We start from the raw sequence: 15,915 nt of genomic DNA on the forward strand, positions 1-15,915 counted from the left end.
ATGTGTAGTTGGATGAGGATAGTGATGATGATAATATGAGTGTTTATATGATAGTCAGCTGTCTTGTAGGGCATGTGCATATATATGTATGTAAATTTTTCTGAAATACTGTACCAAGGAGTTATCCTCAAGAACTTTCGCCCAGTTTACTAACGGAATTAAGTTTAATTGTACTTATTTCATAAATTTAACGCAGCTGTTGCTTTTGTCTCTTTTGTATATATTTAAATTCTTTATTTACAAAAGAAAGAAATGTATATATAGTGTATATGTATAATTAAATTGTACAGATATCTTAAATGATAGGTTTGTTTACAGCTAAACTAAAATTTGTATTTTTTTTTTTTTTGTTTTTTTTTTTCGTTTTGTTTTGTTGCTGTTGTTACCGTAAAGTAGTGTAGACGAAATTTGTGTTCTCATTTCGTTTACAAATTTATTTATTTTTTTTTTTTTGAAAAAAAATAAATACTCCAAATCCCATACAAGACCAAGACATTTTTTAATGATATTTTGCTGGTGTTTTTCTTTTTCCTTTTTTGTTTTTTGCTTTTTGCTTTTGTTTTCAATTACATGCTACAGTCATTATACTAATACTTATACAAATATGTTTGAAAAAAAAAACATTATGCGCTGCTGACAAATATTAAGAAAACTAAATATGCCTACGCTATTGAAAGCTGTTAAGGAGCACACGATAAAAAGACGGAGCAAACAAGCTTGAACTTTATATGCGTTAAATTTAGTCATTTCATAAGAATGCATTTTGTGTTAAGCGAAATTTTTGCGCCCTTTGCAAACGCAATTCTAAGTCCAAAACAAAATTTGTTTTGCTTAATTCAACATCAAAAAACTGCACACACTCTTGAAAATAATCCACATTTTAAATGAAGAATAATCTGAGAAATTACTTTAAACATTCATTTTTGTGGGGCTAAACTTGCTTTGATTCAGTATTTTTAAATTTACATATTCAGAAATGCATTACTAACCTCTAAACGGTCCACCCTTTGGTGGCACAAACCTAAATTTTTAAAATGGAAAGCAGAAAACTTATTATAATTTTTGTTAGCCAGGTGAAGTTATCAAAGTTGAAAATAATGGCTTTATGGCGACTTCTGCACACACTTATTTTCACATGTTGGAATATCTTGGTTTTCGAATTTAGTTTTATAATTAATGTTAGTCTAATTTTATTGTATTATTGCTCTTGATATTCACCCTTTTAATATACAGCATTACTTAACTTTTAGTTCTGTTGAAATCCATTTTTGTCGTATTAAATTTTAAGCTATATTTTATAACTTTCCACGCACACACGCATATTTGTCAATTGATAGTTTTGTATTTGCTTTTTACTGCATTAATTAATAGAATTTGCATTTGCAATAAAAACAATAAATGATTGTTTAGGTTGTTTATTGTTTTGCATGGTCATTATCATCTAAAATAGTTGTAGATTTTGCTTATCTTCTGCATATAATTATATATATAATATATATTATTATACATTTATTTGTTTTCTGTTGTCCAATTAGAAAAAATGAATATTTATAGCGACATATTGACACTTATCCGGTGAAAGGCAATACAATTTAATCAATTAAATTTTTGCCATGAAAATAGAGAAAAGATAAAAAAAGAAAACAAAAATAAAAATAAAACTAAACGTTCAGTAAAAATATTTCAGGCGGGTTGTGTGGTAGACATTCGTGCTTTAAAAAATGGCTTGCCAACTTGGCAACTCATTAACTTTTATGGTTGTCCCTTTTGCTCCACTTTGAATTTTGATGATGTTGTCCGTATTGCAGTTGTTTTAACTATTGTTGCACATCATGGCATTTTTACTGTCGACTGCTATAGCAATTTTTGACGTCCAAGTATTACGAATTTACAATATCGTTGCTACACCACCATCGTTATTTGCATTGTTTATCGATGGCGATACAACTTTTGGGACACCTGCGGGGAAAATAAATACAAAAAATAGTGTTAACTAATAATTCACTAAGGTTTAACTTAAAACGACTTACATAAATCATTTCCTGACTTAGCACTATCATCATTGTTAGCATTGACTTCGCTTTCTGCTACAGCAGGTTGGTTGGCAACGTCTACAGTTGTTTCAGTTTTTGCGATAGCGGCAACTTCATTCGTTGCATTTAACGTATTTGCATTATATTCTACGCTCCCCACATCACAAGGAGCCGGCGCTTGTGAGGCAACTTCAACAATATCGGCTTCCGTGTTATCAATGTTATTGGCGTTGACCGCCGATTCTGCATCTATGATATTTGTGTTAACACATTTAGCCTCCTGAATTGTTTCAGTTCCAGAAAGCGGCGCGGTACTCTCAACTGCAGCTGATGCCGGTACTGATACTTCAACTGAATCTTCAGACGTAGCAGGTGCCGCAGATTCAACTAGCTCAACATCACTACTCTTAGAATTCGAATCAACATCCATGGGTTCTGGTGTAAGCTGTTTTGGCACCGCGATTGGAGCTGATTGCTCGGTAGTTGATGCTGTTGTTTTTTCTGCTGTACTTTCCAATTTTGTCGGCTCTTCTGCTCCTGCTGGTGTTGGCTCTGGAACAACTTTATCCGCTAAAGGCTCTTCCGCAGGAACAGATTCCCCTGTATCCATTGGTGTTTCATCATCTTTCTGTACTAATGGGGCTTCCGCTTCGGCTTCTTTGCTGGTTACTTGTTCGTCATCATTCTGTTGTTCTTCTGAAATAGGTTCCATGTCAGCTTTGGCATCTGTTTTATCCTCTGACTCATCTATATTTGAAGCAGATGCCACCGCTTCTTCTCCTTTACTTTCTATGGACTTTTCCGAGACCTCGGCGGGTGGTAATGATTCATCAATCGATTCTGACACTTTGTTATTGGGTTTATCTGCCGGATCCTTAAATTCGATAATTGAGGATATTTTACTTTTCATTCTATTGAAGTGTAGTTTGCTCGAATGTCTTACCTGTTTTTTGTCTGGGGTTTCTGATTTTTCCGGTGTTTTTGCCGATGGTGGCTCAGCTAACCCTTTAGCCTCTTCCGAATCTTCTGATATGTCTATTTTTCGACCACGTCCACGGCCACGGGACGGTGTGTTGCTAGCATTAGCGGGCGAGGTACGTGCCTTTTTGGCAGGGGGTGGAGTTGACACAGCTGTAGCGCGAGTTGGTGTGCCACGTGTGCTTGAGCGCGTACGACGACCACCATCCAATTCTAAACTGCCGCCCATATTCTTAACTAGCTCTTCACTTTCTTTTTGTGCCCGTTCTATGAAAGACATCCGTTTCGATGGAGTGCGCTTTACCTGAAACAGATCCGAAATTAATGTTTATGCCTTAAAGCGATTCATTGAAAAATATATATAACATATAATAAAAAGAAACCCATCAACAAAATTAATCTTATCGAAGGCAAGTTCAAAAAGATCACTTGATAAGGTACATATTTCATAATATCTTTTTGACTCCTATTAGAACAACCCCTATTATAAGTTTAATATCAAAAACCCCTTAAAAAATAAAACTAAACTACCTGGAAGTAGGGCATACCCATCATTTCGTCCAATTGGAATTATTTAATTTTTATATTTAACATTTTTCTTGTCAGAAACAATCAAAACATTATAATCATATATACAACAGAAGGTAGGGACAACATAACAGAGCAATGCCGACTGAACAAAAATTGAAGCGCGCGCAAATCCATTAGCATCACACAAATAACCGTGAAGTACAGCAAACCTCACAACAAATACATAAAACGCTCGCGTTCGCAGCGAACAGCGGCGCACCGCTCCATCACGACGAGTAAAGAATGTAGCGAGTATAAACAGCGAAACAGTGAATAACACTAAACGAAAAAGCACAGCAATGGAACTTGCGGCGACGATAATTCGATTGGGCAATACAAATTTTTTTTTAGAAAATTTCAAGTTAAGTAAATAGTGTGTGAACAAGGGACAATGTAAAGCAGCGTAGCTACTGCGCAATCTACTGCGTTTCAGACGTCGCAGCAGAGCATGACAGTGGGAGAAATGGTACTAGCGATATTGCCACAAGTACAGGATAAACATTTAATAATCCAGCGATGTAAAAACGCGCGCTTTTTATGCCACGAACAATAAATTAACTGACCTTTCAATGTGATATGTTAAGATATCAAAAATATTTTCATACATTAGACATAAATAATAGAATAGAAAAATATAAATTCCGGTTATCGCCACAAGTCGACACTATTATGAAAATAATCTTGTTTCTGATTCTTCACATGGCGATAGAATTTTAAATCAACTTTCCAGATGGTTCTGTCATGCACAGAACTTTTGAGTTAATACATGCTTAGATCAGATTTTATCGCACCGCGACGCCAATTATCGAACCCCCCTCACTCATTCACAAACTCATGAGAATACTCTACGCACACATACAAAAGAGGAAATGCACCAATTGGTTGCCATACTTACGGGTGTCTTCTTGCTCTCCACTTTTGGTGAAGATTCCTCTATTTTGGCCGCCTCCGCAGCGCTCGTACCAGCATCGCCTGCCGCAGATTCAGCCTCGATGCTGTTGTTGACCACTTGCTTTTCGGGTGAAGCCGCCGTCTCTGCCTCAGCCGACGTTGGTGTACTCGCTGCCTCCACTTCGACTACGGTCTGTTCCACTGGTACAGTATTCTGCTCAATTTTATCAATATTCGCAACCTCAGACATTGTTTTAATTTGTGTTAATAAATTTTCTCAATAATAAACTCAATCCACAATTATTTGCACTTATACGAAGTTTTTGTTTTATTGTGATTTAAATGTATTATATGTACGTGATTCACAACGAATTTTTCCTCCAAAGCGCTTTTTTGCTTTAATGTTCTCGCAAAAGTAACTACGAATTTTCGATATAATTTTATCGCTTGCACAACTACTACTTATCGAAATCACTTTTTTCCTAAATTTGTATATCAATTATACACGAAAACATGCAATTTTTATGAAACAATTTTTCCACTTCACAACGTAACGCCGCGCATTCGTGTAGCTTACTTACTCGCTTCTTTTTAACGAATAGCTATTAACCACAATGGCTCTCAGTGTTGCATTTTTATAAGTGAGGACGAGTGGTGCCATCGTTTGCAAGTTGAATTGCGACAGCCAGCTATTTGCTCTAATTTGCGCACACAGTTCAAATTTATTTTTAGATTCTTATACGTACGTAACAAAGTACGTAAATAAATTAGTATCGAATGAAACAAAGAGTCTTCAATAGACGTAAAACACGTGTTGGTTTAAAGAAACGAACTCGTTGAATTTTGCCCCAATTGTAAAATTTGAAAAGGAATCAACGCACGAGTCGCAGGTTGGTAGTACTGCTGAATGCAACAGAGTTGTAATTAACTTCCAAATCATGAGTTGTTTCTAAATCCATCAAAAGCATTAGAAATTTTTTTCAGATATTTAAAGCACCATAACGTATTTAATTAAAGTCATTGTGGTAATTGTTCAGAAGAGCGGCCCTTCAGAAAATCAATATTTTTGTAAAATTTTTTCAATGATATCAATAAAATGTATTGTAAAAGAGTGTTTAAGATCGGGGGAACTATACTTTTATGTAGGATTTACTGTTAATATGAATATCAAATCCGGCGGGCGACACAACAAGAATTACCGCTTGAACATTATATAAGTGTTTTGAAATGTTGTCCAACTCCGGCTACGCAATCCACAGTATTTTTGCGTAGAACTCCTTTTCGCGTGGGCGGCCTTCGGCCGCGCTTCAAAAAAATAACCCTCATCAGTCCAACTCCGGCTACGCAATCCACAGTATTTTTGCGTAGAACTGCTTTTCGCGTGGGCGGCCTTCGGCCGCGCTTCAAAAAAATAACCCTCATCAGTCCAACTCCGGCTACGCAATCCACAGTATTTTTGCGTAGAACTCCTTTTCGCGTGGGCGGCCTTCGGCCGCGCTTCAAAAAAATAACCCTCATCAGTCCAACTCCGGCTACGCAATCCACAGTATTTTTGCGTAGAACTCCTTTTCGCGTGGGCGGCCTTCGGCCGCGCTTCAAAAAAATAACCCTCATCAGTCCAACTCCGGCTACGCAATCCACAATATTTTTGTGTAGAACTCCTTAAACACTCTTTTACAATACATTTTATTGATATCATTGAAAAAATTTTACAAAAATATTGATTTTCTGAAGGGCCGCCGGATTTGATATTCATATTAACAGTAAATCCTACATAAAAGTATAGTTCCCCCGATCTTAAACACTCTTTTACAATACATTTTATTGATATCATTGAAAAAATTTTACAAAAATATTGATTTTCTGAAGGGCCGCTCTTCTGAACAATTACCGAAATTTATTAGAACATAACATTTGCTCAAACAAAACAAACAAATTTAAGTGCAACAGAAAAAGTACAACAATTTGCAAGTTTTAGTAAGACTTCTTTTTATGTACTTTGGCATGTCATTCGATATTTTGTCAGACAAGCTCATTCTCATCATTTTCCGTAGCACCACATTTCAAAGGCTTTAATGCTGAAAACAGTGAACACCGTAAACGCACTCCCCTGTCAGCTGTTACGATCAAACTAATGAGAACCCCATGTAAATGAAAAATTCCTTCCTTCCGTATCGTAGTACCGTAGATTTTATTTCACGATTTTTAAAAAATCCCGTAATCCCCTTTCAGCTGATTCCTCTCTCACCACACAGTGTTGCCAAGCAGTACATTTCGAAATCATTTACAAAATAAAATTGGAAAAATTTTAATTTTTGTTAAAATAACTTAAAAATACTGTTGGATAATGGTAATTATAGATAAATGAACTATTTGCATTTGTTGGTTTTTGGCTTTGGTTTATTAAACAATGAAAAATTGTGACTGATAACACGGATGTGTGAAAAAGTGTGTAAGCAAAAATATCATTGTGTAGATACAACCAAACACATACACACACAAACCGATGTATTGTGTAAATATGTAATTAAAAGAATGCAGTTGTTCGCTCGGGTTGAGTTTTTGTGCTCGTTAGGGGCTGCGGTAAGGGACTGCGTACGGTGTTCACTGTTTTCAGCATAAGTCGGTGCGGTTCTAAACGTCCAGGCTTTACGTCCATATACAATACAAGTGTTGACTTAACATAGCATTTTAGAAATTGTGTCATTAATTTAATTGGTACATCCTGGCGTATCAGTAATTCATTAATCTTCATGAAAGCTGCTATATCGGTTTCTACTCTACCAATTTATTGATCACAGTCCATTTAGTCGTTCAGCTGTACTAATAGGTATTTAAAGTTTTTTACTCTTTCCATTGTTTTACTTCTTATGATTAGCCTCGCATTTGAGTAGTTTCTGCCGCTTTTATTTACAATTTATTGATCAATTTAGTACAATAACACTCTTATTCAGGAATTGACTTTGCAACCCTCTACCATTTCTTTGACAAACGTCACTTTGAGTAGAACAACGTAAACACTATTAAGCACGTTCATATTATCCGTGACTTTCATCTTCTTTCTTTAATTCAAAATTTACATTCTTTCTAAAGGTTCCCTAACAATCCTAGTAAAGTTAATATGGTTACTCAGGAGGAAATAAAGGCCATCGGTGCAGTACTAAATAGTAAAGAACGTCCACTGAAAGAACGTTTTCGTGCATTATTTACACTAAAAAATCTTGGAGGCGCTACAGCAATAGAAGAAATCAGTCGGGGATTCACAGATGACTCAGCGCTGTTAAAGCATGAGCTAGCGTATTGTCTTGGACAAATGCAAGATAAAAAAGCTATAAATATTTTAACAAAAGTTCTCGCTGATACAACACAAGAACCGATGGTTCGCCATGAAGCCGGTGAAGCACTTGGCGCTATCAGTGCACCTGAAGTTATACCGATATTGGAGCAGTACAAAGAGGACCCTGTAGTAGAAGTAGCAGAAACATGTTTAATTGCACTAGAACGTGTTTGCTGGCATCAGAGCGGACAAAAAGTAGATGATAGCAATCCCTATTCATCCGTCGATCCCTCACCCCCTACGGCTGGTGACAAAACAGTTGAAGAACTAAAAACAATCTACTTAGATCCAAAGCATAGTTTGTTTGATCGCTACCGCGCTATGTTCAGCCTTCGAAATCTACGAACCCCTGAAAGTGTTTTAGCCATCGCAGAAGGCTTGAAAGACTCTTCAGCACTATTTCGGCACGAGGTAGCATTTGTATTGGGTCAAATACAAGAACCTTGCAGTATTCCTTATCTTAAGGAGAATTTGGAAGACCGAAACGAAAATGAAATGGTACGTCACGAGTGTGCCGAAGCTTTGGGGGCAATTGCTACAGAAGAATGTATTAATATTCTAAACCGCTTCGCAGAGGATGAACAACGCGTTGTAAAGGAGAGTTGTGAGATAGCATTGGATATGTGCGAGTATGAGAACAGTCCGGAATTCCAGTATGCAGATGGTTTAGCAAAAATGAGTGCCTAAGTTAAATATGTAAAGAGTATGTGATATGGAGTGAAATATTCATCTGCTTGTTGATTATATTTTTTTAATATATGTTTCTGTGCTGTGCAAAATAAAATACAGTTTCACTAAGTAAACATTTTTATTTACATTGTTTCAAATTCTCTTCTTCTTAATTGGCGCAATAACCGCTTACGAGATTTTGGCCGAGTTTAGGAAAGCGCGCCAATCGTTTCTTTCTCGTGCTAACCGGCGCCAATTGGACACACCAAATGAAGTCAAGCCCTTCACCACCTGATCTTTTCAACGCAGAGGAGGCCTTCCTCTTCCTCTGCTACCACCAGCTGGTACCGCATCGAATACTTCAAAGCCGGAGCGTTTGTATCCATTCGGATCCATGACCCTAATTACTATAAAATTACTTTAATTTTAATTTACGAAATTCTCAAATATTTCTTCTGTGCTTCCACTATACCATACTCGATTTGGTATGTCTGGATCTTCATGAAATGCCAAGCATTTTCGTTGGGATTAAATTGGACAATAAGTTTTTCACTGAAAGCAGAAAACGTAAAGTTACTCATGCCTATTATGATAAACGTCGGATGATATGCGGCGGGAGTTAACTCGATCCGCACTCTATTCACTTTTTCACTAAAATGGCATTATTGTTACCGACGGATGCACTGCATTACAATCCGTGAACTGTGTTATCAGCATAAACAGTTGTGCGAAAATTTCAAAAGACCAATAAATATTTGTTAAGTGTGTAAAAAGGATTCAATAGCGTTTTATATAGATTTTATTGAAAGTACAAGCAATGATGCAAGACGAACCCGGAAAAATGTAAGGGATAATGCTGTTGACGTGTTCCAGTTGCCTGATGATGTGTAAGTTCACTTTTTAAGGACAATTGACGAAAATTTATGTGAACTCCTCTTGTAGATTTGTTAAGCGCTTCCGCCTTAATAAGATAGCTTTCCAATATGTTCTTAACATATTAAAGATGGAAATGCCTCCTGTTATTAAAACATGGTCGATATAGCCAGAGCTCAAACTAGAAGCCTGTCTAAGATTTTTTGCTGAAGGGGGTTATCAAAATGGTACTGGGCAAGATTTTAATATTGGCATGGCGCAGTCCACAGTGTCCATAGTACTGTCAGAAGGTTTAAATATTTTAGAGGCAACACTATGCCCCAAATGGATAAGCTTGGCAATGACCGAGACTGAAGAGCTTGAAGCCAATCGTTTCCACGACAGTCGGTTCTACGTTACCGAAACGACCCGGATTTATATCCGGTCAAGGACTGTCACTCCAGCAGCATTCCCCGTATGTAAGTATGGGGAATGTTTATGCTGTTACAACAACAACAACAAGCTTGAAGCCAAAAGATATTTTTTTGGAAAAACAAGAATTCCCGGCATAGTTATATGCGTAGATGGCACCCACATACAAATTTTGAAACCTGCTGGAGACAATTCGTACCTTTATTATAACGATAAAGGTAGTTCCCTATTTTCGCCTCCACCAGTTGCTTGTAATTCCCTTTTATTGTGCGCCAACTTTTTCTTTACTGCTGATTTAAAATCTGACCAAACCTTTAATTAAAACGCAAAGAAGTACTTATATTCTCAATGAACTTTTGAATTATCAACAAACCTTTTTCCATTCTGAAATACTCTTCGATGGGGGCCCTTATGAATTCAGTTCCTCACGCACACTCTCCCAAAATTGCTCTACCTCGTCAAGAGCACTCCTGGTAAAATTTTTTGCAATATCGGGACGCTCCTTCATACGAGATATTAAACCTTTAAATTGCTCTCTGGTGGTTGTGCGTTTCCTAAAAAATATAAATTTTGCCATTTGTATAAATTTTGCCAATATATATAATCCGAAAAAAACAAATAAAAATGTTTTTCCTTACATTTTATTGCTCTCCATCTTTATTATAATAATATCCGCAACGCAATGACCTGCGGATGAGAAACGAGTAAATTTGTTTGAAACGCGAATTGAATGCGTTGTTGGTAATGCCATTTTTTTAATCGATCCGTAAACCACATTATCGATCCGCATACTGCTTTATCCGACGTTTATTATGATACCGAATACTGTCGGATCGAGTATAACTCCCTCCGCAACCATCCGGCGGATACCATAATAGGGGTGACTATCGTACAAGTGTTCAACGAAATTTATACCCACGATTTTGACACGGCCACAGAATTCACCATGAAAATGTTGTTATTCATATGCAAAAAGGGAGCCCTAATTGAAGGTATTCAATTTTCTTTCAGTTAATTCTAAATATGATTTTGTACTGATACGCTTTATTTGCCAATCTTGAAAGGTCTATCTTTTTACAACTCTCCTAATGGAGGTTTACACGAATAAGTTTTAAGACAATTTGTCTTTGAATCTCCAACTCAATCCCGCTTTTGCCCTATGCACTCAAACTTTTGAACTAAGCATCCTTGATAAATTTGTTTGTTAAATTTTAGGGGCAGAGAACAGTAATTTTTACAATACCAAATACAATTCTTAATTTGTATTTTAATAGTCGATATTGTGCACTCTCGCTTTAACTTATTACATTCCATTTTTTTTTACTTGAGATATGGTATTTTGAATTTCAAAGCCACTGGTTCTTATATTTTGCCCCATTTATTTTTTTGTATTGTGGTTGAAATTTTGACATTCAAAATACCAATTGCAATTGTCGATCTAGTGTCACCACCTTATTCGCCTTGATAAAACAATTTTCAAATATAAGAATTAAACAATTACATATTTACGTATTTTATTACTTACACTTCCATTCTTTCCAGTTCGAATATAAAGAGTTGATTCAAGGTGTCAGCTTAATTTTCCATGCAACCCTGGCCACTACCGGCATTATTTGTCGAATGGCTTGTGCGCAATAGCATGAAAAACTTGTCTTCCTGCTCTATCACCCTCTCGTTTTCACAAAATAATTTGGTGGGGAAAAAAATTGTAATGATTGGTTCAATTCTGGCATTCTTCTCGTTGTTCTCATACGCAATGGCAGCAAATAAGGAGCGTACTTTCATCATGGTGAAACCCGATGGAGTCCAACGTGGACTCGTCGGCAAGATCATCGAGCGCTTCGAACAAAAGGGCTTCAAATTGGTGGCTATGAAGTTCACATGGGTGAGTAGAGCTTGTAGGAGGTGGCATCTAATCGAATTAATTGTCATTTGCAAAGTCGGGGTAGATTGGAATTTCGGACTTTCCAGTGTAAATTTTCCCGAGGGACTGATTTGAGGTTAGGTTTGATTTAGGGAATTTGCCACATGTCACTAATTTTGTTTTCAAGATGGACGAAGTGCTATTTAATTTTATTGTTTCGTTTGCTTTTAGGCATCAAAGGATCTTTTGGAGAAACACTATGCTGATTTGTCTGCCCGTCCCTTCTTCCCCGGTTTGGTCAACTACATGAGTTCTGGTCCAGTGGTTCCCATGGTGTGGGAGGGTTTGAATGTTGTGAAGACCGGTCGCCAAATGTTGGGTGCCACCAACCCAGCTGACTCCCTGCCCGGCACCATTCGTGGTGATTTCTGCATCCAGGTAGGCCGTAACATCATCCACGGCTCCGACGCTGTAGAATCGGCAAACAAGGAAATCGCTCTTTGGTTCAACGAGAAAGAGTTGGTATCATGGCAACCAGCTGCTGAGGGTTGGGTATACGAATAAGATGTTAAATGTATTACTGTTGTGAATACTCCATACGAAACATGTTATTAAGTAAAAAGTACGCTTCTGCCACTATTCCAATAAAGTAAAGGGATGTTAAGTAATTTACAAGTATTATTTGTAAACCTAATGGAAAAAGGTATGATTGTAATATATGTACGTGAACAATATTTTGTTTGGAAGTGTGTAAAACTTCAGTAAGCTTTATTAGTTATGATTTTTTCGCTTATATAAGAGGAAGTACATTTTTTTTATTACTACGGCATTAAATGCAACAAGTGAATTCTGTAGCTATCACGTAAATCTGTATTCCTGCCACTCTACTGCAGAATTTTCGTGGGGTAAGACCCAACCACAGTGTATACAGGAGCCGTGTTTACTATGCGTCAGATAACTATCCCAGATGTGCCTTACCCGCAGGAAATCGCTAATTTTTTGCTCACCGCCATAATACGAGAGTTCAGCAGGTCCAAAGAAAACCTCGGTCCATTGGTCCTCTACATTTTTTTCTTTTGAACACTCGGACGTGTTCTCTTTTAACACTTTGCTCCAAGTGGCGCGCAAATCGTGTAGTTGTGCGGCGAATTCTCTTGTTTTATTCTCGCTTCTTCCACGTGAGAAATGCAACATTTTTAGCAATTCAAACGTCCGCAGGAAGCGTTGAGCGTCGTAGTGGTGATTATGAAGCTTTTTTGACATCGATTGAGTTGGGTGAACTGTAGACGACACAGGTTTGATATGAGAAGTAAGCGAAGGTGCTTCAACAGTTGGCGATACTAATGTGGATGTTGAAGATGTTTTTGTCTTCAAAGTGGTTTTCTTCCCTGCAACTGTTTTTATTTGTTTCCTTTTCAACTTCTTGAGTTTACGCTGTATTCTCCTTTTCTTCACCTTATTGGCAAATCTTTCTAACGACGAATTCTCTACTACGACGAGCAGGTCATCGGTTTGCTGCATCAATCTGTTCACAAGCGTTACAGAAGCTCCATTAACGTCTGCCAACTCTTCCAACTGCTTAACATTAGTAACGATATTTTGTATGCTATTCTTTAATTGCGAAATACTTGAGATTTTAAAATTTGCTTTATAGGAATGAGTCATATCTGCGTGCTCTGCGAGAAACGTCTCCAAACTTTAACTTACATATGTGCTTTTTAAGTAACAATAAAATCAGTTTTAAATAATGCTTCAATAATTAATCGTATAAAATGGAATTTGCTTTTCAATGTTTTTTATGGTAGGGTTAGTTTGTATTCGCAAGCACGTTCTTTGCCTCGTTTACTACTTGCGTTGCGGTTTCGTATTCTTTTGTTTCTTTTAGCTCTTCCTCGTCTGACAAAAATTTTGTCAGAGCTTCCAACTCCCTTTTCAATCTGTAAAGAAAAGTTCCCAGTTTTTCAACATCACACTATTTTAAATGAACATCTGTTCGCCCCATGCTTACCTATGCAAAGTGTCTGGCACCATCATCAAACACTCCGAGATTACTTCTTGTTGCTTCCTTAAAACATGCTCATCGGCCCCCTCACTTTTGAATCTTTCTAAGCGTTTCTGCTCTATCCCCACCTCCTTTTCACAAACTGTTTTCTCTTTTGTCAAACGCTTCACAACGCCCGTTTTGATCGTTAACTGTCGCAAGCGCGGATCGGCCATGAAGTCTATTGCTCTGCGTGTCTAAACAAATATTAATAGCTTAAAGTTGCTTTTTATAAGTGTTTTTACAATTCTGCACCCTAAGCAAAGCGTACAATGATTTTCTAGCTTGATATAGTTTAAATTTATGAGTCACAAAACAGCCGGCCTCCTACGCTTTTATTTACTTGCTGCTATTGTCGTTGAATGTCCACAAATGTCAGAAATAACTAGAGAAAATAGTCGTGTTCGATAACATCAAAATTTGTAAAAATTGTTCCTAATTTTAGCAAGTAGGCGTTCGTTAAAGCCAAACAATTTTCCCTCACTGAAAAACGAAAAAAACCAAAGTGACATTTCGCTGCAAGCAGATTTTTTATGTAATCCGTTATTTCGTGCACTTTTGCCCTTCCGCTGGTTCGAGATTTGTAATTTATAGTCATAAACGATAAAAAGGTAAATTTATCAACAAAACATTTTTGTATGTTAAGCATATTTATGGAAATTTTGTGGATAAAACAAACATTTATACTATAAATAATCTTTTTACCAGTTTTTGCAAATGATGGATAATTTTTTGTTCGTTAATTTTTTGGCTTTTTTTTCACTTTAGGAGAGAATTTTTGCTTATGCTCTGTACAGAGAGCCTCTGTATTTGGATTGATAGTTGGTGACACGGTGCACAGAATATTAAAGGTGACGTCTTCCGAGAACCTAAAGTAGCGGTTTTACACGATTTTGACAATTTGCTGATGTTATGAGTCATAATAATACAAAACAAACAAAAGGGAGTGCAATTATGTGTTGGCTATGAATGTCTGTGAATGGCTTGTTAATATTGTAATGTGAGGATTTGTGACTTTTAAATTAAACGAACTAATGAAAATGGGGACCCGCGTGCTAAATTATGAAAGCAAAAATGAATATAAAACCTCTAAATTAGTTTTTGTTTGTGTTTTTATGGGGAAGACGCCGCACACTGGGGATTTTGCGGAAAAAAGTCAAATTTGCAACATACCACCTACGCAATGTTTAATGGTATTTCTAAATTCCAGAATAGAACCACCAATAAAATTAAAAAGAATTACTAAACTCCGACTTACAGTTTTTTTTTATAGATATGTCAAAAGTATAATTTTTTTATAGTATTGAACTGACCAAGAAAAAACTTCAAAGCCCAAGGTGGTTTTTTTTCTTTTTGCTTGAGCCGACTTCCAATTTTTTATTTTTCATTTAGGGTACGATATTTTTATATATTTTAGCCGGAAGAACAAAGGCTGTAAAGCATTTGATTATCTATTTATAATTAATTTTACGAAAAAAAAAAAAATCATATTCCTTCATATTCTTGGATCTGCAAGTTGAGCTACATTTACCTACGGTCAGAAACTAGTATCAACGTGTTGCTTAATAACGTCTCTTTCAGTTTTAATCAATTGCAGGTGCCACCAGGCGCCACTGATTATTTTTTGGTAATGATAATAACTAAACGCTTTCTAGTGTGTGCATAATGATAACGAAACACTTTTAATTTTGTTTTGACATTTTGAGGGTAATTCAGAATTTTGAACTTGCATGTATCCTGTGCGTAAATATTTGCTGGCTTATATTAATAAAAAAAAAAAAATTAAAATTTATGAATTAAAAAAAAAAAAATTTTTTTTTAAATTTTTTTAAAAAATAGTTTTTAGACATGTTCTTTTCATACACAAATATATACAACTTCGTTAGTAGTAAAAATGTAAATATTTTTTGGGATGCATACTTTTTTCCGCATCTCTGTACAAAAATCCCCAGTGTGCGCCGTGGCAAGACAGTGTGTGTGAATGTATGGATTTCTTGGCTGTGCAGTTTTTATTTCTTCATAAAAAAGTAATTTTCTTTATTTTTGCTTGTATATTCTTAGGACATGACGTCGCTGCGCCTTCGGAAGACGTAATCTTGTATTCTATCATTCTTTGGTTGGTGATGACCATGAGGTTGTGGCATTCGTGCAACAATAACATTTTTAAAATTAGAAATGTCAAGGGAAAAAGTGAAAGACAGTAGAAGAATGAAATGAATGACAATTAGATAAAATTAGTTTGTCGTCC

At 36.3% G+C, this 15,915-nt stretch overlaps 5 protein-coding genes across 7 annotated transcripts; 2 read left to right on the forward strand and 3 right to left on the reverse strand.

Annotated features, from left to right (window-relative positions):
- Positions 1-1,399: 1,399 nt before the first annotated feature.
- LOC129247061 (uncharacterized) lies at positions 1,400-5,328 on the reverse strand. 2 transcript variants are annotated; one of them, XM_054885948.1, is made up of 4 exons: positions 4,477-5,328; positions 2,977-3,315; positions 2,031-2,907; positions 1,400-1,959 (listed from the first exon to the last, which is right to left on the reverse strand). In XM_054885948.1, exons 1-4 carry the CDS (start codon positions 4,720-4,722, stop codon positions 1,889-1,891), a joined length of 1,533 nt encoding a protein of 510 aa, XP_054741923.1. In that variant the 5' UTR covers positions 4,723-5,328; the 3' UTR covers positions 1,400-1,888. The 2 variants fall into 2 exon arrangements, with proteins under 2 accessions (XP_054741923.1, XP_054741933.1); XM_054885958.1 differs by lacking the exon at positions 4,477-5,328 and adding an exon at positions 3,543-3,661.
- Positions 5,329-7,459: 2,131 nt separating this feature from the next.
- On the forward strand, positions 7,460-8,612 carry LOC129244915 (deoxyhypusine hydroxylase). Its single transcript, XM_054882826.1, has one exon. It carries the CDS (start codon positions 7,594-7,596, stop codon positions 8,494-8,496), a length of 903 nt encoding a protein of 300 aa, XP_054738801.1. The 5' UTR covers positions 7,460-7,593; the 3' UTR covers positions 8,497-8,612.
- Positions 8,613-11,434: 2,822 nt separating this feature from the next.
- LOC129244932 (nucleoside diphosphate kinase) lies at positions 11,435-12,294 on the forward strand. Its single transcript, XM_054882851.1, has 2 exons — positions 11,435-11,647; positions 11,858-12,294. The coding sequence occupies exons 1-2, from the start codon at positions 11,474-11,476 to the stop codon at positions 12,188-12,190; spliced, it is 507 nt and encodes a 168-aa protein (XP_054738826.1). The 5' UTR covers positions 11,435-11,473; the 3' UTR covers positions 12,191-12,294.
- Positions 12,295-12,360: 66 nt separating this feature from the next.
- Positions 12,361-13,310, reverse strand: LOC129244925 (uncharacterized). The gene has a single exon (XM_054882838.1). It carries the CDS (start codon positions 13,289-13,291, stop codon positions 12,485-12,487), a length of 807 nt encoding a protein of 268 aa, XP_054738813.1. The 5' UTR covers positions 13,292-13,310; the 3' UTR covers positions 12,361-12,484.
- Positions 13,311-13,416: 106 nt separating this feature from the next.
- Positions 13,417-14,031, reverse strand: LOC129244939 (tubulin-specific chaperone A). 2 transcript variants are annotated; one of them, XM_054882863.1, is made up of 3 exons: positions 13,939-14,031; positions 13,635-13,864; positions 13,417-13,563 (listed from the first exon to the last, which is right to left on the reverse strand). In XM_054882863.1, exons 2-3 carry the CDS (start codon positions 13,841-13,843, stop codon positions 13,434-13,436), a joined length of 339 nt encoding a protein of 112 aa, XP_054738838.1. In that variant the 5' UTR covers positions 13,844-13,864; positions 13,939-14,031; the 3' UTR covers positions 13,417-13,433. The 2 variants fall into 2 exon arrangements, with proteins under 2 accessions (XP_054738838.1, XP_054738846.1); XM_054882871.1 differs by having other exon boundaries at positions 13,635-13,856; positions 13,913-14,004.
- Between the last annotated feature and the right edge of the window lie 1,884 nt (positions 14,032-15,915).

Source organism: Anastrepha obliqua, chromosome 1 (genome assembly GCF_027943255.1).
Source record: "Anastrepha obliqua isolate idAnaObli1 chromosome 1, idAnaObli1_1.0, whole genome shotgun sequence".
NCBI classification, from domain to species: Eukaryota; Metazoa; Arthropoda; class Insecta; order Diptera; family Tephritidae; genus Anastrepha; species Anastrepha obliqua.